Source organism: Cervus canadensis, chromosome X, assembly GCF_019320065.1.
Source record: "Cervus canadensis isolate Bull #8, Minnesota chromosome X, ASM1932006v1, whole genome shotgun sequence".
NCBI lineage: Eukaryota > Metazoa > Chordata > Mammalia > Artiodactyla > Cervidae > Cervus > Cervus canadensis.
The window spans coordinates 21,504,290-21,530,662 of record NC_057419.1 but is presented as its reverse complement, the minus strand read 5'-3'; the positions used below and the strand labels follow the sequence as shown (position 1 = coordinate 21,530,662).

At 36.1% G+C, this 26,373-nt stretch overlaps 1 protein-coding gene across 4 annotated transcripts in view; it reads left to right on the top strand.

Moving 5' to 3' along the window:
* Window positions 1–26,373, top strand: part of SCML2 (Scm polycomb group protein like 2) — a 103,770-nt gene that overhangs the window by 68,861 nt on the left and 8,536 nt on the right. For all 4 annotated transcript variants that reach the window (XM_043459442.1, XM_043459444.1, XM_043459441.1 and 1 more), the window contains 4 exons: window positions 6,568–6,785; window positions 8,545–8,671; window positions 14,344–14,547; window positions 15,277–15,459. In XM_043459442.1, coding sequence (XP_043315377.1) covers window positions 6,568–6,785; window positions 8,545–8,671; window positions 14,344–14,547; window positions 15,277–15,459 — 732 coding nt within the window. The remainder of the gene's footprint in view (window positions 1–6,567; window positions 6,786–8,544; window positions 8,672–14,343; window positions 14,548–15,276; window positions 15,460–26,373) is intronic.

Sequence of the window (26,373 nt, the reverse complement as noted above, 5' to 3'; positions counted from 1 at the left end):
AGAAGAGAGAAGAAATGGGGTAGTATCTGAAGATACCAGTCAAGGAAGCCAGTGCTGTGGCATGAGATGGCAGCAGGAATGAATGAAGGAAGGGAGTTCAGAGGGTTTACACTTGACTCTGCCTCGCCTTGGCTCTTACTGCTGCCCATGACCACTCAGTTTGTGGCAACATGGGCTCTATGGAACAGAGAGTAAAGTTCCAAGTAGGGGCATTGGGTACCTTGACTGAGTTTCTGTGAATACCAGGCCTCCAGGTTGGATAGGTTAGGTGTAGCCATCTCTGTTAATAATTTCCATGTTTTTAATAATTGAGATTTGTGTTGTTTCTTTGGTTTTATAGTTACCAGTATGAAAGATCCTTAACAGTAAGGACAGTTTCATTGTACATACATTTTTAAATATAAGGAAGATGACTTGTGAAGAAGTTCTAAATCGGAAAAAGTTTCCAAAGTTAAATGTTTACAGTGACAGTTTTTTTATTTTTTACTCAGTCTTGATTTTTCCACACCATATTTTGCTTTTCTGTTTTTGTCTATTCATAATTTGATTTTGTCTATTTCTAGCCTCAAATTCAAGGCATCTGTTTTCATAGTGATTTCTGCCCTTATGGTATGGTTTTATATATATAGCATTCAATCTCTGAGGAGAAAGAAATCATAATCTATATACTTAAGGAGATATGAATTATATATATATATATACACACACACACATACACACATGCATAAATATACATATAATATGTGAACTGTATTACTGGGACCATATTTATTTCTTCTGAATATCCTAAATTGGCTAGATTGGTAAAAAGAACACACTGGGTATTAAGTAAATTACCAGGGAAGCCCATTAAGTAAATGATGGATGGAAAAATATGGAGAACAGTCAGCAGTCATACCTCTATCAAATCTTTTTAGATCAAAAGCAAGATCCATATTAATTTATATCTCTAATCCATGTTAGTTCCTCTCAAGTCAGCCACATGTAAACCAAACCAGCAGTCACTTAAAATAGGGGGTTGCTGTTCATTTCTAACTATAGTTCCTTTTCTGAGGTGCTACTTTCCTTTCATAGTTCAAAGAGTACTAACAGTATCTTTCAATAATAAAGCATCTTCATGTGTCAACAGAAATGTATGTTTAATGAGTACATTAATTTGGCAGTAAATAATTAAATAAGGTTAAATCCCCAATCATGAAGAGTTTTATCAGTATGTTTTTGTCTGTACTTGTTAATGTTTTTTCCTTATAAGTATGCTTCCATATCTTATTTAAAAAAAAACCAAGACTCCCTCTGTCAGAGAGTACCTTGCAACTACTAGTGAAATCTCACATAGGAGTTCACAAGGTTGTCTTTTGGGCCTTCTTTTTTTTTTTTTTAAAACACATGCACTTTGACTTAGGAGAGTGAATTTAATAGCCTTTTTTTGTTAGAGGACAGAAAGCAAGGTGGCATATTAGAAAAAGTGCAATTAGAAGTTAGAAGCCTCTTAGCCAAATGGGTGATATTGGCAAAGTTACCTAACATCACAGAACATGAGTTTCCTTGTGTGTAAAGTGGGGAACAATACCTACCTCATAGGACATTTGGGAGGATTACATGTGATAACAGATATTGAAGTGCTTAGCATGTAATGGGTAGCCAAAAAATGTTGGTATCTAGCTCCTTTCTTTCTTTGGTTCCCCGTGTTCCAGGCCTCCTCTTGACTTTAATTCCTGCCTTTTGATTTTTTCCCAAATTTGTTCATTTCTTTTGCATTTTCATGATTGAGTAACTTCATTATCTTGCCCAAACATTGTCTCTCTTACCTGAAGAAAAGCTGAGGAACCAGGTAAATTTTGTGTTAGGTATTCACATAAAAATTTTATTGAAGATGATTAGCATATCCTTCTATATATATTTTATATACTGTTTTCAAAGATGTTTTTACTGTTACCACTATGAACACATGGTTGTAGTGCTATATGTATAATTTTAACCTTATCTCTTAAACAAATCTATTTTCCTTTAAAATAGTTTAATACTGAATAGAGTTTTAGCATGGTGTGTATATGTTATATGATTGCTCTTTGGAGGAGAGATGAAAATACATGTATAGTGTATATAGTTTACTTTTGCTGTTCAGTGTACTGAATGATTATTCATTCCTCTTTAGTTAAAGTAGTTTAAAAAGTATTTTGTTCTAGGCGCTGGGAATATGGCAGTGAACTAAACTGAATCTTTGCCTTTGAAAAGCTTGCTTTCTAAAGTGAAAATTTTTTTCATACATAAAATTTTTTATAATGCATTTTCTTTGCTCATACATACGTTTATACCATGCATCAAAAAGTTCTTATTATAAAATAGAATATTATATTTTGGGAGACTGTTTGAAGCTACAGCTCAAATATTTGTGTCCCAAGATTTATTAATATCAAATGTCAACATTTTTATATCAAATATTGCTTTCATTACATTTGCCACATTCCACAAAGTAATGTTTTATTTGTTACTACATAATTCTTTATATAAAATATACTTGTTTTGGAGGTGAAACATTGGCTTGCAAGTTGAAAGTATTTTTCATTTATTTGGTAAATATTTTTTGAGGACCTCCTATACTCCTAGGTTCTGTGTTAAACTAATCTAGTGCAGGAATTTAACCTCAGGTCCAGAGCCCAATAGTATTTCCTTTTCTTCATGCCATATATTAAAAGGTGGGGACCGGAACTGTGGAGATGAAGAGATTCATCAAGAGAATGAGGATTTATTTGGATTTAGTTACTAAGAAGAGGTCATTACTGACCTTAAAGTGGTTGGAGGAAGAAAAGCTTACTATAGGAGGCTAAGGAAACACAGGGAGAAGGCAATGGCACCCCACTCCAGTACTCTTGCCTGGAGAATCCCATGGATGAAGGAGCCTGGTAGGCTGCAGTCCATGGGGTCGCTAAGAGTCGGACACGACTGAGCGACTTCACTTTCACTTTTCACTTTCATGCACTGGAGAAGGAAATGGCAACCCACTCCAGTGTTCTTGCCTGGAGAGTCCCAGAGACAGGGGAGCCCGGTGGGCTGCCGTCTGTGGGGTCACACAGAGTTGGACACAACTGAAGTGACTTAGCAAGGAAACACAGACTAATAAGGAAATTGAAATATCAAGAGTAAGCAATTCTTTTTTGTATTATGGTAGTGAGTAGAAGGAAGATTTATGCATGGGCTAGAAAGTACCAGAAACCAGGGAAGGAAACTTCAAAATAAGGGATATATATATAAGGATTGTAAGAGAGGGCAATAGTTTGGGGATCAAGTGATCAAATACTGTGAAGAGAGAAGATAATTGAAACTTTAAAATGCCAGAGAAACCAAAGAAGATAGTTATGGACTTAAGTGAAAGGGGATTTGGCTTAGAATAGTAAAGAGAAAACTTCATTTGATATAATAGGAAAAGATGAGAATGAATGAAAATAAGAGTATTTTAAGATGGAGAAGGTGAAAGTGGAAGAAAAGCTATGACCAACCTAGACATCACATTAAAAAGCAGAGACATTACTTTGCTGACAAAGGTCCGTCTAGTCAAAGATGTGGTTTTTCCAGTAGTCGCATGTGGATGTGAGAGCTGGATCATAAAGAAAGCTGAGCACTGAAGAATTGATGCTTTTGAACTGTGGTGTTGGAGAAGACTCTTGAGAGTCCCTTGGACTGCAAGGAGATCCAACCAGTCCATCCTAAAGGAAATCAATCCTGAATATTCATTGGAAGGACTGATGCTGAAGCTGAAACTCCAATACTTTGGCCACCTGATGGAAAGAACTGACTCATTTGAAAAGTCCCTGATGCTGGGAAAGATTGAAGGTGGGAGGAGAAGGGGACAACAGAGGATGAGATGGTTGGATAGCATCACTAACTCGATGGCCATGAGTTTGAGCAAGCTCTGGGAGTTGGTGATAGACAGGGAAGCCTGGTATGCTGCAGTCCATGGGGTCGCAAAGAGTCAGACATGACTGAGTGACTGAACTGAACTGAAGATGGAGAAATGAGATGGTTATGATCACTCCCACAATCTTCTCTTAAAGTAGAAGGTAGGGTCATTTGCTGAAAGGAATAAGGTGAGAGGGAGAGAGGAACTTAAAAGGGGGAGAATGTTCTGCCATGGAAACATACTTGGAAATCAGTGAGTTCAAGCAGTGACACCTTAGTTGAGATTAGCATAGATGTTACAGTGATCAGCAATATCCTAATGTTCTGTAGCAGGAGTTGGCAGACTATAATCTGAGCGTCACATGTAGCCTGTGAGTTGTGAATACTTTTTATATTCATAAAGGATTAAAAAAAACTGAAGAGACAAAGAAGATTGTGTGACAGAGACCACATGTGACATTTAAAATCTAAAATATTTACTGTCCGGTCCCTTACAGAAAGATTGCTGACCTTTGTTCTATAGCTCATGACCAGAGAAAACAAATGAGAGCATGACTCAGAGGTTGGAGCTGACATGTTGGATATGATCAAAGATCAGGGGGTGATAACATAAGGGATACTAGTTATGGGGATTTGGTGGAGGTGGACAGTTGGGTGCAGGTTAATAGGGAGTAAAGTAAAGCCAGAAGAAAGCTAATAGATAGGATGAAAATGAAGAGGGTTTGTGACTAAGTCTTAGAATGAAAAGCATGATCAGTTGGTCTGAAGCAAAACTGACAGATAAGGAAGCTGGATGTAGACAAGGGGAGCACAGTTGATTATCTTAGAGGTAGAAGAGCTTCACAAATTGTCTAATGATGAGGTCAGGGTGATGAAACATCAGAAGTATGATCTTCAATTCCTGAAGATGATATCAGGGAGACTGTAAGAAGAACTAATGTGAATTATGTTGCTAGAGTTATTTGAAAAAAGTGGAAGTGAGCATGAAGTATGAATTTGATGATGGTAAAGTGTTAAAAAGGGGCTGGTGTAAGTAGGTGAATTACTATAAATAAGGGGAAGAGAAAAGAGAAGGCGGCAGTTAAGTTGTCCTCCATTTGCCCTGGCAGCTGAGCTGTTCCACCCTCTTGACTTGGTGACTGATAGAGGTAGATAAGAAGGCTGCAGGGAAGATGTGGTATTCTCCATAGAAGGTCAGATTTACACCTACTCTTTGAGGATGGGAGAAGCAAAGTGGTACATTGGTTTCAGGTTGTAAAATGTTGTTGTTGTTTGATTGCTAAGTTGTCTTAGACTCTTTTGTGACCCCATGAACTGTAGCCTACCAGGCTCCCCTGTCCATGGGATTTCTCAGGCAAAGATACTTGAGTGGGTTGCCATTTCTTCTCTAGGGGATCTTCCTGACCCAGGGATCAAACCCACGTCTCCTGCATTGAAGGTAGATTCTTTACCACTGAGCCACCAGGGAAGCCTTAAGTTGTAAAATGAAGCTCTCAAAATAAAATTGCAGTCCTTGATCACTCAGTCTTGTTTGACTCTTTGCAACCCATGGACTGTAGCTCATCAAGCTCCTCTGTCCATGGAGATTCTCCAGGCAAGAATACTGGAGTGGGTTGCCACGTCCTCCTCCAGGGGATCTTCCCAACCCGGGGATCGACCCGAGGTTTCCCAAATTGCAGACAGATTCTTTACCATCTGAGTCACAAGGGAAGCCCAAGAACACTGGAGTGGGTAGCCTGTCCCTTCTCCAGGGGATCTTCCTGACCCAGGAATCGAACTGGGGTCTCCTGCATTGCAGGCAGATTCTTTACCAGCTAAGCTACCAGGGACCAAATAAAAGTAGTTGAGTTTTTTTTCACAGATGTATACATGGTCAGGGGGCTTCCCTGGTAGCTCAGCTCTTCCTGTAAAGACTTTTTGACATCAGTACTATTTACTATGTAAAATTTGTGTTTTTTTATACTAATGAAGTTAAGGGATTAATACTAAAAATATCTCTTTTTACTTAACTGTGAATATATGTAAGAGTAACCTGGCAAGTAACCTTCATTTGAAATAGTAAAACTGTCTTGATTGGGCTGCAAGTAACAAATTCAAATCATTTGGATATGATGGTCCTTTTGTGACCATGTTAATGTAGAGTCTATATTGTAGCTTATAAAACTTTACTATTAAATATACATACAGGGATATAATGTATTTTAGCCATTAAAAATCAAGTAGGGGAATTCCTTTGACCTTTAGAAGATGAAACAGGAGCCATTGTAGCTGCTTTATGTTTTTCTGTATTGATGGGCAGAATTATTCCTATATATGACATCATTGGATAGTATTTTCTGAAGGAAAAACTTTTATCTGTCAAGGACTAGAAATATGAGAAACAGAAAAAAGGTAAATTGATAGAGTTTTTCAGTGTGCCAGGTAAGTTTAAGTTACTGGTTCTTATAAGAGCATCTTTATTTCTTCTAGAGAATCAGACTATTTCCTGATAATCTAAAATCTTAAATATCTGTAACTTGATTTTAAATGGTACCTTTATTTCAGGTGGTTTTCAATGAGTAACCTTTGGAATATTTTTAAAGATTGAGTTAAATGTCTTTTGAATCAAGAAGAAAATAATTATGTCGTTTACTTTAATCATATTTTTGTGTTGTGTGTTTTTTCCCTCAGTTTTTGTTACAAAGAATACTGCAAAAACACAGCCGCCTCCTTCCAAGGCAGCTCAGCGCTCAATGCAGTCTCCACAGAATAGTGGTATAATATTACCAACACATCAGACTAAGAAATCAGGTCGGCCTAAACCACCTGGATATCCTTCAGTCCCCAAGAAGGGAAGTTCTGTTAAAAATACCACAACAAAGAAAAAAGGCCCACACTCAGGAAGAAAGGTTAGTTGTATCTCCTACTAATTTCTATTATGGATCTCTGTAGTGCCTTATTATTAAACATACAGTTTAGGATTTACTAAGAGTGTTATATGGGCTTCCCAGATGGCTCAGTGGTAAAGAATCCACCTGCCAATAAAGGAGATGTGGGTTTGATCCCTGGGTTGGGAAGATCCCCTTGATAAGGAAATGGCAACCCATTCAAGTATTCTTGCCTGGGAAATCCCATGGTCAGAGGAGCCTGGTGGGCTCAAAAGATTTGGACACAACTTAGCAACTGAACAACAATAAGAGTATTATGACAACCTTGAGGAATGTACCAAGAGTGTATAAGGCAGGGGAAGGGGGAGAGAAAGGGATTGGGATTTTGGGACTAGAAGATATAAACTGTTATATATAGGATCCAAATACAACTTGTCTGTAAGAAATATACTCTTAAGTATAAAGGTATAGAATCTTGGATAAACTTAAAACTGAATAGTGTTTGACCTCTTCAAAGCCACACTGAAAATACAGCATGGGTGTATTTATCTTTGGGGCAGTTTATTTAAAACTCAGTATACTTTAAAAGGGCTTCCCTGGTGGCTCAGCAGTGAAGAATTCACCTGCAGTGCAGGAGATGCAGGTTCGATCCCTCAGTCGAGAAGATCCTTGGAGAAGGAAATGGGAACCCACTCCAGTATTCTTGCCTGGGAATTCCCATAGACAGAGGAACCTGGCAGGCTACAGTCCATGGGGTTGAAAAAGAGTCAGACACGACTTAGTGAATAAACAACAACACTTTAAAAATAACATAATTTACTGCAATACTGTGGACCCAGATAACGGTCATTAATTTAAACAAAGAAAAATCCAACAACACTGAGTGTTCTGCTTTTTCTCCTTTGTCCCTGCCTTTTAAATATCTCTGTTATTACCTTTTCTAGGCCCAAGGTCCTCTTTTCTGATACTGGAGAGTCTTGTTTGAAGTTAGGTCCTAGAAAACGCCAAGAGCTGATATACTATAAACCGCTAGTGATTTTAAACAATACCCAGAAGACATTTGTTCTTACATACAGTGGGCATAATTCTGTATGGACTTTAGCAAGCCACTTTTAATTTTGTCAAAATTATCATGTGTAATATGGAGAAATGCAGGCTAGATACAGTAAAAACCCAGATGAGTGACTGCTTTCTGAAGACAAACTGTCCTCTGCCTCATTGAGGTTCCCTAAGCTCACTTGATGAATTGCTGGATTAGATTTCCAGAGTGTGTAAAACTTACATGCATGCATGCTCAGCTGTGTCTTGACTCTTTGAGACCCTATGAACTGTAGCCTGCCAGGCTCCTCTGTCCATGGCATTCTCCAGGCAAGAATATTGGAGTGGGTTGTCATTTCCTCCTCCAGGGGATCTTCCCGACACAGGAACCCTGCATCTCTTGCATTAGCAGGCAGATTCTTTACCACTGAGCCACCTGGGAAGCTAAAAACAACAATAACAAAAATAAATAAATAAACAAACCACAAGTTTTACGTAGTAATTATTTTGGCTAAGGTATGACTAGGTGGAGCAGGGATAGCTTTGGGAATCCCAGCCCCTTGGTCTCTTCCTCTCCTACTTGACTAGCTTATGGTCCCCTCTTATAACAGTTTGAAAAGTACTACAATTTGTAACAGAGAAATTTCCATCCCAAAGGACTTCTGACCACTGATCATTTGTGGACCAGTGATGCCAATGATTTTCTGACCTCCTTATCTAGGAATTTTATCTTTTTTAACAGGAAAAATGTATTCCTGTCATTTGCTCCACATCTTCAACTTCTCTAAATGCACTGGCCAGAGAACGTGGTAACATTTCATATGATAAGGATGCTATCCCTGGGTCATCTAAAATAGTGATGTCTACAGGTAAATTAGTATTTTTAAGAGTATAAAATTAGTACTTTTGTTGTGTTATATTGAGTGCCTTTGAAGTCCTGAAAATAAGAGGAAGATGATGATAAGCATTTCTTTGAGCATTTTTCATATTAAAATATTTTGAAATTCTAGTTGTTTACTTTGATGTTAAGGAAAAAGTCTGTTTAAATACATGAGTCATTTGAAAATTCAGCGTCCTTAAGATATTTTATCCCTCTTAGTAAAATTTATAACATTTACATTATTGTCAATTCTATTCTTGTTTTCCCATTATCTCATTTCACAATTTGTCTTTTTGTCTTGTATATATTTTTAAAGATACCTCAAACCTTTATTTTTTTTTAATATTGAAGCTTCTTTAATAATAGCAAAAGACATAACATTTCTACAGAAAACTTAACTAGAAATGTAGACAACGTATACAAAGAAAACTGTAAGACTCCCTGATAAAGGCACAATGTAAACTTTTCTAACTGATTTTTTAAAATTTATTTTTTCATTTATTTATATTAGTTGGAGGCTAATTACTTTACAATATTGTAGTGGTTTTTGCCGTACATTGATATGAATAAGCCATGGATTTACATGTGTTCCCCATTCTGAACCCCCCTCTCACCTCCCTCCCCATCCCATCTCACTGGGTCATCCTAATGCACCAGCCCTGAGCACTTGTCTCATGCATCAAACCTGGACTGATGATCTGTTTCACAATTGATAATATACATGTTTCAATGCTATTCTCTCAGATCATCCCCCCCTCACCTTCTCCCACAGAGTCCAAAAGTCTCTTCTATACATCTGTGTTTTTTTTTCTGTTTTGCATATAGGGTTATCGTTACCATCTTTCTAAATTCCATATATATGCATTAGTATACTGTATTGGTGTTTTTCTTTCTGGCTTACCTCACTCTGTATAATGGACTCCAGTTTCATCTACCTCATTAGAACTGATTCAAATGAATTCTTTTTAATGGCTGAGTAATATTCCATTGTGTATATGTTCCACAGCTTTCTTATCCATTCATCTGCTGATGGGTATCTAGGTTGCTTCCATGTCCTGGCTATTATAAACAGTGCTGCGATGAACATTGGGGTGCACGCGTCTCTTTCAGGTCTGGTTTCCTCAGTGTATATGCACAGGAGTGGGATTGCTGGGTCATATGGCAGTTCTATTTCCAGTTTTTTAAGGAATCTCCACACTGTTCTTCATAGTGGCTATACTAGTTTGCATTCCCACCAACAGTGTAAGAGGGTTCCCTTTTCTCCACACCCTCTCCAGCATTTTTGCTTGTAGACTTTTGGATAGCAGCCATCCTGACTGGCGTGTAATGGTACCTCATTGTGGTTTTGATTTGCATTCTCTGATAATGAGTGATGTTGAGCATCTTTTCATATGTTTGTTAGCCACCTGTATGTCTTCTGTGGAGAAATGTCTGTTTAGTTCTTTGGCCCATTTTTTGATTGGGTCGTTTATTTTTCTGGAATTGAGCTGCAGGAGTTGCTTGTATGTTTTTGAGATTAATTCTTTGTCCGTTGGTTCATTTGCTATTATTTTCTCCTATTCTGAGGCTGTCTTTTCACCTTGCTCATAGCTTCCTTTGTTGTGCAAAAGATTTTAAGTTTAATTAGGACTGATTTGTTTATTTTTGCTTTTATTTCCAATATTCTGGGATGTGGGTCAGAGAGGATCTTGCTGTGATTTGTCGGAGAGTGTTTTGCCTATGTTCTCCTCTAGGAGTTTTATAGTTTCTGGTCTTATATTTAGATCTTTAATCCATTTTGAGTTTATTTTTGTGTATGGTGTTAGAAAGTGTTCTAGTTTCATTCTTTTACAAGTGGTTGACCAGTTTTCCCAGCACCACTTGTTAAAGAGGTTGTCTTTTCTCCATTGTATATCCTTGCCTCCTTTGTCAAAGATAAGGTGTCCATAGGTACATGGATTTATCTCTGGACTTTCTATTTTGTTCCATTGGTCTATATTTCTGTCTTTGTGCCAGTACCATACTGTCTTGATGACTGTGACTTTGTAGTAGAGCCTGAAGTCAGGCAGATTCCTGGAACTTGATTCCTCCAGTTCCATTCTTCTTTCTCAAGATTGCTTTAGCTATTTGAGGTTTTTTGTATTTCCATACAAATTGTGAAATTATTTGTTCTAGTTCTGTGAAAAATACCGTTGGTGGCTTGTTAGGGATTGCATTTGAATCTATAGATTTCTTTGGGGTAGTATAGCCATTTTCACAATATTGAGTCTTCCAATCCATGAACACGGTATACTTCTCCATCTATTTGTGTCCTCTTTGATTTCTTTCATCAGTGTTTTATAGTTTTCTATATATAGGTCTTTTGTTTCTTTAGGTAGATTTATTCCTAAGTATTTTATCCTTTTTGTTGCAATGGTGAATGGTATTGTTTCCTTAATTTCTCTGTTTTCTCATTGTTAGCATATAGGAATGCAAGGGATTTCTGTGTGTTAATTTTATATCCTGCAACTTTACTGTATTCATTGATTAGCTGTAGTAATTTTCTGGTAGAGTCTTTAGGGTTTTCTATGTAGAGGATCATGTCATCTACAAACAGTGAGAGTTTTATTTCTTCTTTTCCTATCTGGATTCCTTTTATTTCTTTTTCTGCTCTGATTGCTGTGGCCAAAACTTCTAAAACTATGTTGAATAGTAGTGGTGAGAGTGGGCACCCTTGCCTTGTTTCTGACTTTAGGGAAAATGCTTTCAATTTTTCACCATTGAGGGTAATGCTTGCTGTGGTTTTGTCATATATAGCTTTTATTATGTTGAGGTATGTTCCTTCTATTCCTGCTTTCTGGAGAGATTTTATCATAAATGGATGCTGAATTTTGTCAAAGGCTTTTTCTGCATCTATTGAGATAATCATATGGTTTTTATCTTTCAATTTGTTATTGTGGTGTATTACATTGATTGATTTGCAGATATTAAAGAATCCTTGCCTTCCTGGGATAAAGCCCACTTAGTCATGATGTATGATTTTTTTAATATGTTGTTGGATTCTGTTTGCTAGAATTTTGTTAAGGATTTTTGCATCTATGTTCATCAGTGATATTGGCCTGTAGTTTTCTTTTTTTGTGGCATCTTTGTCTGGTTTTGGTATTAGGGTGATGGTGGCCTCATAGAATGAGTTTGGAAGTTTACCTTCTTCTGCAATTTTCTGGAAGAGTTTGAGTAAGATAGGTGTTAGCTCATCTCTAAATCTTTGGTAGAATTCAGCTGTGAAGCCATCTGGTCCTGGGCTTTTGTTTGCTGGAAGATTTCTGATTACAGTTTCGATTTCTGTGCTTGTGATGAGTCTGTTAAGATCTTCTATTTCTTCCTGGTTCAGTTTTCAAAAGTTATACTTTTCTAAGAATTTGTCCATTTCTTCCAAGTTGTCCATTTTATTGGCATATAGCTGCTGGTAGTAGTCTCTTTTGATCCTTTGTATTTCTATGTTGTCTGTTGTGATCTCTCCATTTTCATTTCTAATTTTTTTGATTTGATTCTTCTCCCTTTGTTTCTTGATGAGTCTGGCTAATGGTTTGTCAGTTTTATTTACCTTTTCAAAAACCAGCTTTTAGCTTTGTTGATTTTTGCTATGGTCTCTTTTGTTTCTTTTGCATTTATTTCTGCCCTAATTTTTAAGATTTCGTTCCTTCTACTAACCCTGAGGTTCTTCATTTCTTCCTTCTCTAGTTGCTTTAGGTGTAGAGTTAGGTTATTTGACTTTTTTCTTGTTTCTTGTGGTAAGCCTGTATTGCTATGAACCTTCCCCTTAGCACTGCTTTTACAGTGTCCCATAGGTTTTGGGTTGTGTTTTCATTTTCATTCATTTCTATGCATATTTTGATTTCTTCTATGATTTGTTGGTTATTCAGAAGCGTGTTATTTAGCCTCCATATGTTGGAATTTTTAATAGTTTTTTTTCCTGTAATTGAGATCTAATCTTACAGCATTGTGGTCCGAAAAGATGACTGGAATGATTTCAGTTTTTTTGAATTTACAAAGGCTAGATTTATGGCCCAGGCTGTGATCTATTCTGGAGAAGGTTCCGTGTGCACTTGAGAAAAAGGTGAAATTGATTTTTTTGGGGTGAAATGTCCTATAGATATCAATTAGGTCTAGCTGGTCCATTGTGTCATTTAAAGTTTGTGTTTCCTTTTAAATTTTCTGTTTAGTTGATCTATCCATAGGTGTGAGTGGGGTATTAAAGTCTCCCACTATTATTTTTCAAACCTTTTTAAAATTGCCTTTTAAAATTTTCACTGATCCTTGCCTGTCAATGGACATGATGACTTTAAACTGCTGTTTGCTGCATAAAGAGTGTCAAATGACAGGCACCTAAACTAATAACCCTTTGTTTTGTCATCTTCTGCAGATTTCCTCATTCCTGTCCTTTTTTTTTATAGCAAGTTTTATTGCTTCCTCTCCTAGATTATTAATTATCTCTCTCTTACATTCTTCTCTTCCCTGGACTTTTTTCCCCTCGATTTTTCTTTTCTTACTAAAAAGAAATTATATTTTAATTTCTTGAAATAGGTATCACTTTAAAAACAATTATTGTTACATTTCCCATTATGTCAATTCATTATTTCTGATTTTTAGTCCATTAGCTGGTGAGACTGACTAAATGAGTATAAATACTGAAATCCTTGTTTAGCTCATTTGTGCTCAGTAGAACTTTGTCCAGGCCATCAGTACTTCAGGTTGTTTTCAGTAGGTGATATTTCTATGATAGGGTTGATCCTTCCTCTGGCTGTTGCCATAAAGTTGAGAATTATCATATATTTCAACATGGTGAAAGTGAGATTAATGGGTTTTTATTGTGCTAAGTACAAACTTTGTATAGATGAAAATTTTGCAATAAAGCAGTGGAGAAAAATAACATGCCTTTTGATTTAGGGGGACAATATGTTTTATTTTTGGTAATAATCATACATTGTATGTTGATTAGATTTTGATTCTCAGTGAAGAAAAATTATGGAAACTTGACTGATTGTGATTATAGGGTATTTACTTCTAGATTCTAAATGCTTTTATTATACTAAGGAAAGCATTTATTCTTAAAATTTTCTTTTGTGAACCTCAGCATGTATAGAGAGAACATTTTTATTTTCTTAAAATTAGTGAAAAATTTTCTCCAGGTCATTAGAACTTACTGTGACACATATCTTAAATTATGTGGTTACTTTAGAAAATACTATGTAATAGATAAATGCAGTATTGTTGATTTAAAATAATTTCAGTCTGAAAGGAATATGGTAACATGACCAGTTTTGAAGGAAAATTCTTGCACTGTGACTTCAGTAAAAAAGTGAAAATATTCTTGTCTTTAAGTCATTTTTATATAATACGGGAATGTGCAAAGTTGTTTTGTGATGCTACTAAAACTTCTATTGTTTCTATAATTAGTTTGGGAAGAAATCTAGAAATTTGAAGAAGCTTTTGGATTATTTCTTTCTAGGTTTAATATATTTACACAATGTAAAACTATGTTTACATATTTTTAGGTAACAGAAATGATCATTGATATTAACTATATTTAGGTTCTCTTTGAGTGAAGTGTGGCTAATGGGATATATAGTGATTATGTAGTGTTTATGTTCCTTCTAACCAATCTCATTGTTTGTTATATCTATATACACATTTTTCATCAAGTCTGTGTGTATATAAACAAACATGGAAACTGTGGCCCTCACCTGGATCAGAAGAAAATCCAGCAGCTGCCAGACCACTTTGGCCCAGGCCCTGTCAATGTGGTGCTCCGGCGGACAGTGCAGGCCTGTGTGGATTGTGCCATTCAAAGTAAGACTGTTTTTGGATTCCTTAAGCCAGATCATCGTGGAGGAGAAGTGATAACCGGTATGCCCATCTAATCCTTTATCAGCTTTTGTTCTCTAATTGGATTTTAGGTTTCAAGAAGGCAAAGATTTTATAAAATACATACATTATTTTCTAAATTTTTATTCTATTAATGATAATATTTGAATATTTATTTTGTTAATATATAGAATATTTATAATAATTATATGCTTATAGACTTTTAACCCTGTTTTGAAAAGTTTAACTTTCAAAATAGACTAATAATGTCAGAGTAATACTGTAAATTGAGGTAAGAGGTACAGATTTTTCCTTTTACCTTCTTTATTAAGCTCACTATAGATAAAGTGAGCTTTATATTAATATATTTTAACTTTTTTAGAAAACAGACTGATCTATAAGAATCTCAAATAAAAATGTGATTAAGAAGTGATTAAGGGATAAGATACATATGGCTTTCATGATTGTGTGATCAAATACTTCATTTGTACCCATGGAATGTTTAGAAGAATAGAAAGTATTGTAGATCAGTGGGTTTGTATTGTTGTTTACTTTATGAATATTTTTAAATGAGAATGCTTTTCTTAGTTCAGACTATTGTGTTTGAATGAGAGGAACTTAATTTATATGATTTAAGATTATTCCTTTATCAATTACAAAAATCACAAATTAGACTTATATTTCCTAAATTGATGGCTTTTGCTTTTGTTGATGTTATGGTTCTCATCTTTCAATGATGTGACTCTGACATCTTTTTTCCCCTTGTAATAGCTGCTTTTGATGGGGAAGTTCATTCTATCCAGCTGCCTCCAGTTAACAGTGCATCATTTGTTCTTCGCTTTCTCGAGAACTTGTGCCACAGCCTGCAGTGTGATAACCTTTTGAGTAGCCAGCCTTTTAGCTCTTATAGAGGTAATACTCATAGTCCTGAAGAAAGTGATCAAAATAAACCAGGTAAGAGAAAATGTAAAATTTTATACTGTGCTTCTTACATTAGATTCTTCACTAACTTGAGAGTCTTGTATAATTCAATTTTTCCTTTTGTCCTCCTTAAGGTAAATCTTTTAGCCACAGTGAACTAACTAGGCATGTATAATATATAGTTTTTTGTTCATTCAAAATGGAAAATTAATTTCTTACTGTATTCATAATGAACTTGAGAATCAAAACCTCAAAGCTATTGGGTTGGCCAGAAACTTTGAGTTTTTCTGTAACATCTTATGGAAAAACTGGAATGAACTTTTTGGCCAGCCCAATATCTTTGTGGTTTGATTTGCATTTCCCTAGTGGCTAGTGTTGAACATCTTTATGCTTATTGGCTATTTGTACATCATCTTTGGAGAAATGTGTATTTAAATCCTTTGCCCATTTAATTGGATTATTTGTCTTTTCATTATACAGACATATTTTTATATTTATTATATATGTATATATTATATATTTGTTATATATAAATATATAAGGACTTCTTTATATTCTGATTAAAAGTTCCATTCAGATATGTGCTTTGCTTATATTTTCTCCCATTCTGTGAGTTGTCTTTTCACTTTCTTAATGGTGTCCTTTTAAGTAAAAAAGTTTTAATTGTGATGAAGTCCAATTTATCTATTTTTTCTTTAGTTTCTTGTACTTCTGTTGTCATATCTAAGAAAACATTGTTTAATACAAGTTCATAAAGGTTTACTCCATGCTTTGCCCTATGTTGTGATATGTAGGGGCCCAATTTCATTCCTTCACGTGTGAAATCTAGTTGTTCATGCACTGTTTGTAACAAAGACCACTTTTTCCCTCTTGTCTTGACACCCTAGTCAAAAATGAGTTTCCTATAAATAAAGGGTTTATTTCTGGATTTTCTGTTTTATTGATCTCTAGGTCTATCCTCATGGAAGTACTATACTATGTTGATTACTGTAGCTTCTTGTAGTGAGTTTTGAAATTGGGAAGGATGAGTATTCCAACTTTGTTCTCTTTTTTAAAGGTTGTTTTAGCTGTTCTGAGTCCCTTGCATTTCTATATGAATTTTAGAATAAGCTTGACAGTTTCTGCAAAGAAGCTAGCTGGGATTGTAATAGGGACTGTGTTGAATCTATGGTTCAGTTTGGGGATAATTGCCATATTAATATTGAGTCTTCCAGTTCATGAACATAGAATGTCTTTCCATTTATTTAGGTCTTTTTAAATTTACTTCAACAGTCTGATATAGTTTCAGAGAGTACATCTGGCAGTTCTTTTGATAAATTCATCCCTAAGTATTTCATTCTTTTTTATGCTATTGTAAATAGAATCACTTTCTTAACTTACATTTTGGCTTGTTTGTTGCAAGTGTATAGAAATACAATTGATTTTTGTATATTAATCTTATAATCTATAACCTTGAATTTGTTTATTAGTTCTCATTGGGGTTTCTGTATGTGTATGAATTCCTTAGGATTTTCTTAAAGTCTATTTTGTCTGATATTAGTATAGACATTTCAGTACTGTTTTGTGTGGTATATTTTTTTCCATCCTTGTATTTTCAACCTTTTTGTGTATTTGAATTTAAAGTTTGTCTCTTGTAGTAAGTTTGTAACTGGAACTTAAAAAAATCCATTACACCAATCTAATGTCTACTGGAGTGTTTATTTCATGTACATTTAATATACTTACTGATAAAATAGGATTTGCATCTACCTTTTGATATTTGTTTTCTATATGTGTCTTTTTTGAGGGGGGAGTTGTTTTCCTCCATTATTGCCTTCTTTTGTTTTAAAAAGATGTTTTCTTGTGTGCCATTTTAATTTCCTTGTTCTATTTACTATTTTTAATTAATTAATTTATTTTAACTGGAGGCTAATTACCTTACAACACTGCAGTGATTTTTGCCATATGTTGACATGAATCAACCATGGGTGTATATGTGTCCCACATACTGAACACCCCTCCCACCTCCCTCCCTATCCCATCCCTCAGAGTTGTCCCAGTTCATCGGCTTTGAGTGCCCTGTTTCATGCATCAAACCTGGACTGGTGATTTATTTCACATATGGTAATATGCATGTTTCAATGTTATTCTCTCAAATCATCCCACCCTTACCTTCTCCCACAGAGTCCAAAAGTCTGTTCTTTATATCTGTGTCTCTTCTGCTGTTTCAGATACAGAGTCATCATTACCATCTTTCTAAATTCCACATATATGTGTTAATATACTGTATTGCTGTTTGTCTTTCTGACTTACTTCACTCTGTATAATAGGCTTCAGTTTCGCCCACCTCATTAGAACTGATTCAAATGTGTTCTTTTTAATAGCTGAGTAATATTCCATTGTGTATATGTACCACAGTTTTCTTATCCATTTGTCTGCCGATGGACATCTAGGTTGCTTCCATGTCCAGCTATTGTAAACAGTGCTGCGATGAACATTGGGATACAAGTGTCTCTGTCAGTTCTGGTTTCCTCGGTGTGTATGGCCAGCAGTGGGATTGCTGGGTCGTATGGCAGTTCTATTTCCAGTTTTTTAAGGAATGTCCACACTGATCTCCATAGTGGCTGTACTAGTTTTCATTCCCACCAACAGTGTAAGAGGATTCCCTTATCTCTGCACCTCCTCCAGCATTTATTGTTTGTAGACTTTTTGGTAGCAGCCATTCTGACTGGTGTGAGATGGTACCTCATTGTGGTTTTGATTTGCATTTCTCTGATAATGAGTGATGTTGAGCATCGTTTCATGTGTTTGTTAGCCATCTGTATGTCTTCTTTGGAGAAATGTCTGTTTAGTTCTTTGGTCCATTTTTTGATTGGGTCATTTATTTTTCTGGAATTGAGCTGCATGAGCTGCTTGTATATTTTTGCGATTAATTCTTTGTCAGTTGCTGCATTTTCTTTTATTTTCTCTCTTTCTGAAGGTTGTCTTTTCACCTTGCTTATTGTTTCCTTCATTGTGCAAAAGCTTTTAAGTTTCATTAGGTCCCATTTGTGTATTTTTGCTTTTATTTCCAATATTCTGGGAGGTGGGTCATAGAGGATCCTGATGTGATATATCCAGAGTGTTTTGCCTATGTTTTCCTCTAGGTGTTTTATAGTTTCTGGTCTTACATTTAGATCTTTAATCCATTTTGAGTTTATTTTTGTGTATGGTGTTAGAAAGTGTTCTAGTTTCATTCTTTTACAAGTGGTTGACCAGTTTTCCCAGCACCACTTGTTAAAGAGGTTGTCTTTTCTCCATAGTATATTCTTGCCTCCTTTGTCAAAGACAAGGTGTCCATAGTTGCATGGATTTTTCTCTGGGCTTTCTATTTTGTTCCATTGGTCTATATTTTTGTCTTTGTGCCAATATCATACTGTCTTGATGATTGTAGCTTTGTAGAATAATCTGAAGTCAGTCAGGTTGATTCCTCCAGTTCCATTCTTCTTTCTCAAGGTTGCTTTGGCTATTTGAGGTTTTTGTATTTCCATACAAATTGTGAAATTATTTGTTCTAATTCTGCGGAAAATACCATTGGTAGCTTGATAGGGATTGCACTGAATCTGTAGATTGCTTTGTGTCATATACACATTTTCACTATACTGATTCTTCTGAGCCATGAACATGGTATCTCCATCTATTTGTGTCCTCTTTGATTTCTTTCACCAGTGTTTTATAGTTTTCTATATATAGGTCTTTTGTTTCTTTATATAGATTTATTCCTAAGTATTTTATTCTTTTCGTTGCAATGTTGAGTGGAATTGTTTCCTTAATTTCTCTATTTTCTCATTGTAGTGTACAGGAATGCAAGGGATTTCTGTGTGTTAATTTTATATCCTGCAACTTTACTATATTCATTGATTAGCTCTAGTAATTTTCTGGTGGAATCTTTAGGGTTTTCTATGTAGAGGATCATGTCATCTGCAAGCAGAGTTTTACTTCTTCTTTTCCAATCCTTTTATTTCTTTTTCTGCTCTGATTGCTATGGCTAAAACTTCCAAAACTATGTTGAATATAGTGGTGAGAATGGGCATCCTTGTCTTGTTCCTGACTTTAGGGGAAATGCTTTCAATTTTTCACCATTGAGGATAATGTTTGCTGTGGGTTTATCATATATGGCTCTTATTATGTTGAGGTTTGTTCCTTCTGTGCCTGCTTTCTGGGGTGTTTTTATCATAAATGGATGTTGAATTTGTCAAAGGCTTTCTCTGCATCTATTGAGACAAGTATATGGCTTTTATCTTTCAATTTGTTAATGTGGTGTATCACATTGATTGATTTGCAAATATTGAAGAATCCTTGCATCTCTGGGATAAAGCCCACTTGGTCATGATGTATGATCTTTTAAATATGTTGTTGGATTCTGTTTGCTGGAATTTTGTTGAGGATTTTTGCATCTATGTTCATCGGTGATATTGGCCTGAAGTTTTCTTTGTGTGTGTGTGGCATCTCTGTCTGGTTTTGGTATTAGGGTGATGGTGGCCTCATAGAATGAGTTTGAGAGTTTACCTTTCTCTGCAATTTTCTGGAAGAGTTTGAGTAGAATAGCTGTTAGCTCTTCTCTAAATTTTTGGTAGAATTCAGCTGTGAAACCATCTGGTCCTGGGCTTTTGTTTGTTGGAAGATTGTTGATTATAGTTTCGATTTCCTTGCTTGTGATGGGTCTGTTAAGATTTTCTATTTCTTCCTGGTTCAGTCTGGGAAGGTTATGCTTTTTAAGAAATTGTCCATTTCTTCCAAGTTGTCTGTTTTATTGTCATATAGTTGCTGATAGTAGTCTCTTATGATCTTTTGTATTTCTGTGTTGTCTGTTGTGATTTTCCAATTCCATTTCTAATTTTGTTGATTTGATTTTTCTCCCTTTTTTCCTTGATGCGTCTGGCTAAAAGTTTGTCTATTTATCTTCTCAAAGAACTAGCTTTTAGTTTTGTTGAGTTTTGCTAGTCTCCTTTGTTTCTCTTTCATTTATTTCTGCCCTAATTTGTATGATTTTTTTCCTTTTACTAACCCTGAGGTTCTTCATTTCTTCTTTTTCTAGTTGCTTTAGATGTAAAGTTAGGTTATGTATTTGATTTTTCTCTTGTTTCTTGAGGTAAGCATGTATTGCTATGAACCCTAACCTTAGCACTGCTTTTACTGAATCCCATAGGCTTTGGGTTGTCGTGGTTACATTTTCATTTGTTTCTATGCATATTTTGATTTCTTTTTTGATTTCATCTGTGATTTGTTGGTTATTCAAGCCATGTTGTTTAGCCTCCATGTGTTTGTAATTTTATTAGTTTTTCTCCTGTAGTTGACATCTAATCTTACCTCATTGTGATCTGAAAAGATGCTTGAAATGATTTCAATTTTTTTGAATTTATCAAGGCTAGACTTATGGCCCAGGATGTGATCTATCCTGGAGAACGTTCTGTGTGCACTTGAGAAAAAGGTGAAATTCATTGTTTTGGGGTGAAATGTCCTGTAGGTATCAATTAGGTCTAACTGGTCCATTGTATCGTTTAAAGATTGTGTTTCCTTGCTAATTTTCTGTTTGGTTGACCTATTCATAGGTGTGAGTGGGGTATTAAAGTCTCCCAATATAATTGCGTTACTGTTAATTTCCCCTTTCATATGTGTTAGCCTTAGCCTTACATATTGTGGTGCTCCTATGTTGGGTGCATATATGTTTATAATTATTATATCTTCTTGGATTGATTCTTTGATCATTATGTAGTGTCCTTTGTCTCTTTTCACGGCCTTTATTTCAAAGTCTATTTTATCTGATATGAGTATTACTACTCCTGCTTTCTTTTGGTCTCCATTTGCATGAAATATCTTTTTCCAGCCCTTCAGTTTCAGTCTGTGTGTCCGTTGTTTTGAGGTGGGTGTCTTGTAGACAGCATATATAGGGGTCTTGTTTTTGTATCCATTCAACCAGTCTTTGTCTTTTGGTTGGGGCATTCAACCCATTGACATTAAAGGTAATTATTGATAAGTATGATCCCATTGCCATTTACTTTGTTGTTTTGAGTTAGAGATTATAAACTTTTTCTGTGTTTCCTGTCTAGAGAAGATCCTTTAGCATTTGTTGAAGAGCTGGTTTGCTGGTGCTGAATTCTCTCAGCTTTTGCTTGTCTGTAAAGCTTTTGATTTCTGCTTCATATGTGAATGAGATCCTTGCTGGGTATAGTAATCTGCATTGTAGGTTTTTCTCTTTCATCACTTTAAGTATGTCCTGCCATTCCCTTCTGACCTGAAGAGTTTCTATTGAAAGATCAGCTGTAATTCTTATGGGAATCCCCTTGTGTGTTATTTGTTGCTTTTCCCTTGCTGCTTTTGATATTTGGTCTTTGTGTTTGATCTTCATTAATTTGATTAATATGTGTCTTGGGGGTGTTTTGCCTTGGGTTTATCCTGTTTGCAACTCTCTGGGTTTCTTGGACTTGGGTGGTTATTTGCTTCCCCATTTTAGGGAAGTTTTCAACTATTACCTCCTCAAATATTTTCTCATGCCCTTTCTTTTTGTCTTCTTCTGGGACTCCTATGATTCAAATATTGGGGCGTTTAAGATTGTCCCAGAGGCCTCTGAGGTTGTCCTCATTTTTTAAAATTCTTTTTTCTTTTTTCCTCTCTGCTTTATTTATTTCCACCATTCTATCTTCCATCTCACTTATCCTATCTTCTGCCTCTGTTATTCTACTGTTGGTTCCCTCCAGAGTGCTTTTGATCTTAGTTATTGCATTATTCATTGTTGATTGACTTTTTTATTTCTTCTAGGTCCTTGTTAAACATTTCTTGCATCTTCTCAGTCCTTGTCTCCAGGCTATTTATCTGTAACTCCATTTTGTTTTCAAGATGTTGGATCATCTTTACTAACATTATTCTGAATTCTTTTTCTCGTGAACTCCCTATCTCCTTTTCTTTTGCTTGGTTTGGTGGGCATTTATCATGCTTCTTTACCTGCTGAATATTTCTTTGCCTTTTCATTTTGTTTAAATTTCTGTGTTTGGAGTGGCCTTTCTTTAGGCTGGAAGTTTGTGGTTCCTCTTTATTGTGGAGCTTGCTCCCTCTGAGTGGGGCTGGACTAGTGGCTTTTCAAGGTTTCTTGGTCAGGGGAGCTTGCATCTGTATTCTGGTGGATGAAACTGGATCTCTTCTCTCTGCAGTGCAATGCAGTGTCCAGTAGGGAGTTTTGGGGTGTCTATGGGTTTGGCATGGCTTTGGGCAGCCTGTATTTTAATGCTCAGGGCTGTGTTCCTGCATTGTTAGAGAATTAGTGTGGTATGTCTTGCTCTGGAACTTGTTGGCTATTGGGTGGAGCTTGGTTTCAGTGTAAATATGGAGGCTTTTAGATGAGCTCTTGTTTATTAATGTTCCCTGGCATCAGTTTTCTGGTGTTCTCAAGTTTTGAATTTAAGCCTCCTGCCTCTGGCTTTCAGTCTTTTTATTACAGTAGCCTCAGGACTTCTCCATCCATACATCACAGATGGTAAAACATCTCGGTTAATGGTGACAAAATTCTCCACAGTGAGGGACACCCAGAAAGGTTCACAGAGGTACACTGAGAAGAGAAGAGGGAGGAGAAAGACAGAGGTGACCAGGAGAAGAGGGGGAGTCAAAATGGGAGAGAGCTATCTAGGCAGTAATCAATTCCCTATGTGCTCTCCACAGTCTGGAATACCCAGATAGGTTCATGGAGTTACACAGAGAAGAGAAGAGAGAGGAAGGAGATAGAGGTGACCAGGAGGAGAAGAGGGGGAGTCAAAAGGGGAGAGACCAATCTAGCCAGTAGTCAGTTGCCTAGGTGTTTTCCACAGCCTGAAACACCCAGGGAAATTCACAGAATTAAGTAGAGAATAGAAGTGGGAGGGGGGAGGTATAGGTGACCAGGTGGAGAAAAGGGGGAGTCAGAAGTGGAAAGAGCAATGAAGGCAGTAATCACACCCCTATGTGTAAATGGTTATTGCAATTTAGATTCTTAATGGTACAAAATTGATAGCAAAGGTTAAAAACCTAGCATAGAGATTAGACTCTCAAAAATGAAATATTAAAAATACAAAACAAAATCACAAAAATTATAAAAAATATACATATGAAATTTGTGCTAAAAATAGGCTCTTTTTTGCAAGGTAACAGTAGGTTATCAAAATGAAAATTAAAGTAGTAATGAAGCAGTTAGAAATAAAAATGAAAAATGAAAAATGGTAATAGTAAAAATATATTTAGAAATTTCTCTGGAGCTGTTGTGGGCAGTATGTGGTCAGTTTAGTTTCAGATATTTCCTTGTTCCAGCTTATACTTCTTCTCAAGGTCTATAGGCCCCTTCCAGTGCTTAGTCAGTGTTAACTACAGGGTTTTAATCTGTTGCACCTGTCAGTTCCAGAGGTGTTGCCTCTTTTTTGCTTATTTCTTGCTTCCTCTATTTGCAAATCTCTTCAGGGTCTAATTTCCACCCTGAGGCAAGGGGGCAAATGCACCCCACTCCAGTACTCTTGCCTGGAAAATCCCATGGACGAAGGAGCCTGGTAGGCTGCAGTCCATGGGGTTGCTAAGAGTCAGATGCGACTGAGTGACTTCACTTTCACTTTCCATTTTCTTGCATTGGAGAAGGAAATGGCAACCCACTCTAGTGTTCTTGCCTGGAGAATCCCAGGGATGGGAGAGCCTGGTGGGCTGCTGTCTATGGGGTCGCACAAGATTGAAGCAACTTAGCAGTATAGCCTCTGTAGTTTCTGATGAGAAGTCAGTTGTTAGTCTTGTTTAGGATCCTTTGTATGTGATGATCTGCTTTTCTGTTGTTTTGTGTTTTTTTTTGCTTTTCTGTTCTTGATTTCAATATCATCTTTCGTCTTTTGCTTTTGATGGTTGACTGTTTTTCTCTAGGTGTGGATATGTTTGAGTTTATCATAATTGGAGATTTTTGTATTTTTTGGATTATGCAGATTAATAGTTTTCATTAAATTTGGGAAGCTTTTAGACATTATTTCTTCAAATAGTCTTTCTGTTCCTTATTCTCTGTCCTCCCCTTCTAGGACTCTCTCATTATATGTATTTTGGTACTGCTTGATCTTTGATATCCCACAAGTCTCTGAGGTCTGTTCATTTTCTCTTCTTTTTTGAAGAAAAATTTTATTTAATTCTTAAATAACAACAGTTACTTAGTAATGGGATTTATGCAGCTATTGTGTACTGCATAGCTCCTCAAATCTTGGAGTCAGATAGATTGGACAAGACCACCCTCATTTCCTGTTTTACATTGATGTTTAAAAAAATTTTTTTTACTGGAGGATAATTGCTTTACAGTGCTGTGATGGTCTTTTCTTTTTCCTGTTCCTCAGACTAATTTCAATTGACCTTTTTCAAAATTTGGTGATTGTTTCTTCTGATAATTGAAATCTGCTGTTGAACCCCCTAGTGTATTATTTTTTATTTCAATTATTACCCTTTTCAAGTCCTGAAGTTCTATTTGGTTCTTTTTTTAATAATTTTTTATCACTTTATCAATAGTGTGAGACATTGTTCTTATACTTTCTTTTAATTCTTTAGACATGATTTTTTAAAAGTTCTTTGTCCATATATAAATAACTGATTTTATATCTTTGCTTAGTAAGTCCAATGTTTGGGCTTGCTTAGAGGCAGGTTCTGTTGACTCTCCCCCGCTTCTACCATATATGGGTCATACTTTTCATTTCTTTGCATGTCTCCTAATTTTTAGTTGAAATTTAAATGTAATATAATGCAGCAACTCTGAAAATCAGGTTCCCTACTCCTTCCTAGGGTCTGTTGTTGCTGGTGATGTTTGTTTTTTTTAGAGACTTTACTGGACTGATTTAATGACTTTTTTGTGGGCTAATTTTGTTACATGTGGCTACTGACATCTGTTCAGTTAGTTTAGTGGTCAGCTAATGATTGGACAGGGATTTTCCTAAGTGCCCAGAACCAGTATATCTTCCAGACTTTGTCAAGGTTTTTTTTTTTGTGTGTGTGTTGAAACTTACCTTCAACACTCCTGTGCAGAGCTTCAAAGTTGTCACAAAATGAAAGATTATTGCCTTCAAAAGTCTTCCCTAAGCATTCATAGAGCCATGCACATACATACAGCCTTATAGATTTGCAGGAATATCTCAGTGCTTTTCTAAGTGCCCTAATGGACATCTCATTCTCCAGTTTTTTTGGTCAAGCTTTTTGTCAGCCCCAACTGATAATTCTGCCTCAGGGAGCTTCACTGCTAAACATTTGCCACTGTTGTGGTTTTTTTGGTTTTGATTTGGTTTAATTTTTGACCAGTGCTTTGGAGATAGGACTGTTCACACAGAGTAGCCTCTGATTTAGGTCAAATAAAACAAACCCAGAGATGAGAGGTTTTCAGTGACAGTTCTCTGGGGGTGGAGCTTTTGCAGAATTCCAAATGCATTGTGCCCCTTCCAGTGGGGGGAAGCTAAAATGTCACAGAATTTGTTGTTTTGAGATTCAGCCATTTTTCTTGAATAAACCTTTTTTTGGTTGTTGTATCCCCTGGAGAAGGGATAGGCTACCCATTCCAGTATTCTGGCCTGGAGAATTCCATGGACAGAGGAGCCTGGCAGGCTACAATCCATGGGGTCACAAAAGTCAGACATGACTGAGTGACTTTCACTCACTCAAGCCTTTTGTTAACATCCAGAACTTTGAAGAAGTTGATTTTGCCAGTGCTGTCATTAGTTTTATGAAGAAGTGGAAAGTCCTTAATCAGTCATCTTGGAAGTGCCTCTCTATGATGACTTTTAAAGTACTTTGTAAATTATCTGGCTTTTTCTAGTTACTCTGCAGGAACAGTTTCATGCCTTAGCTCACTACAGTGCCCAGAAACAGAAGTCAAGAATCAATTTTATGTTTGTATCAATCCCAGATAGTAGACCATATACTAGCTTCATAAACTTTTCATAAAGTATTATAATGTTGTAAGTA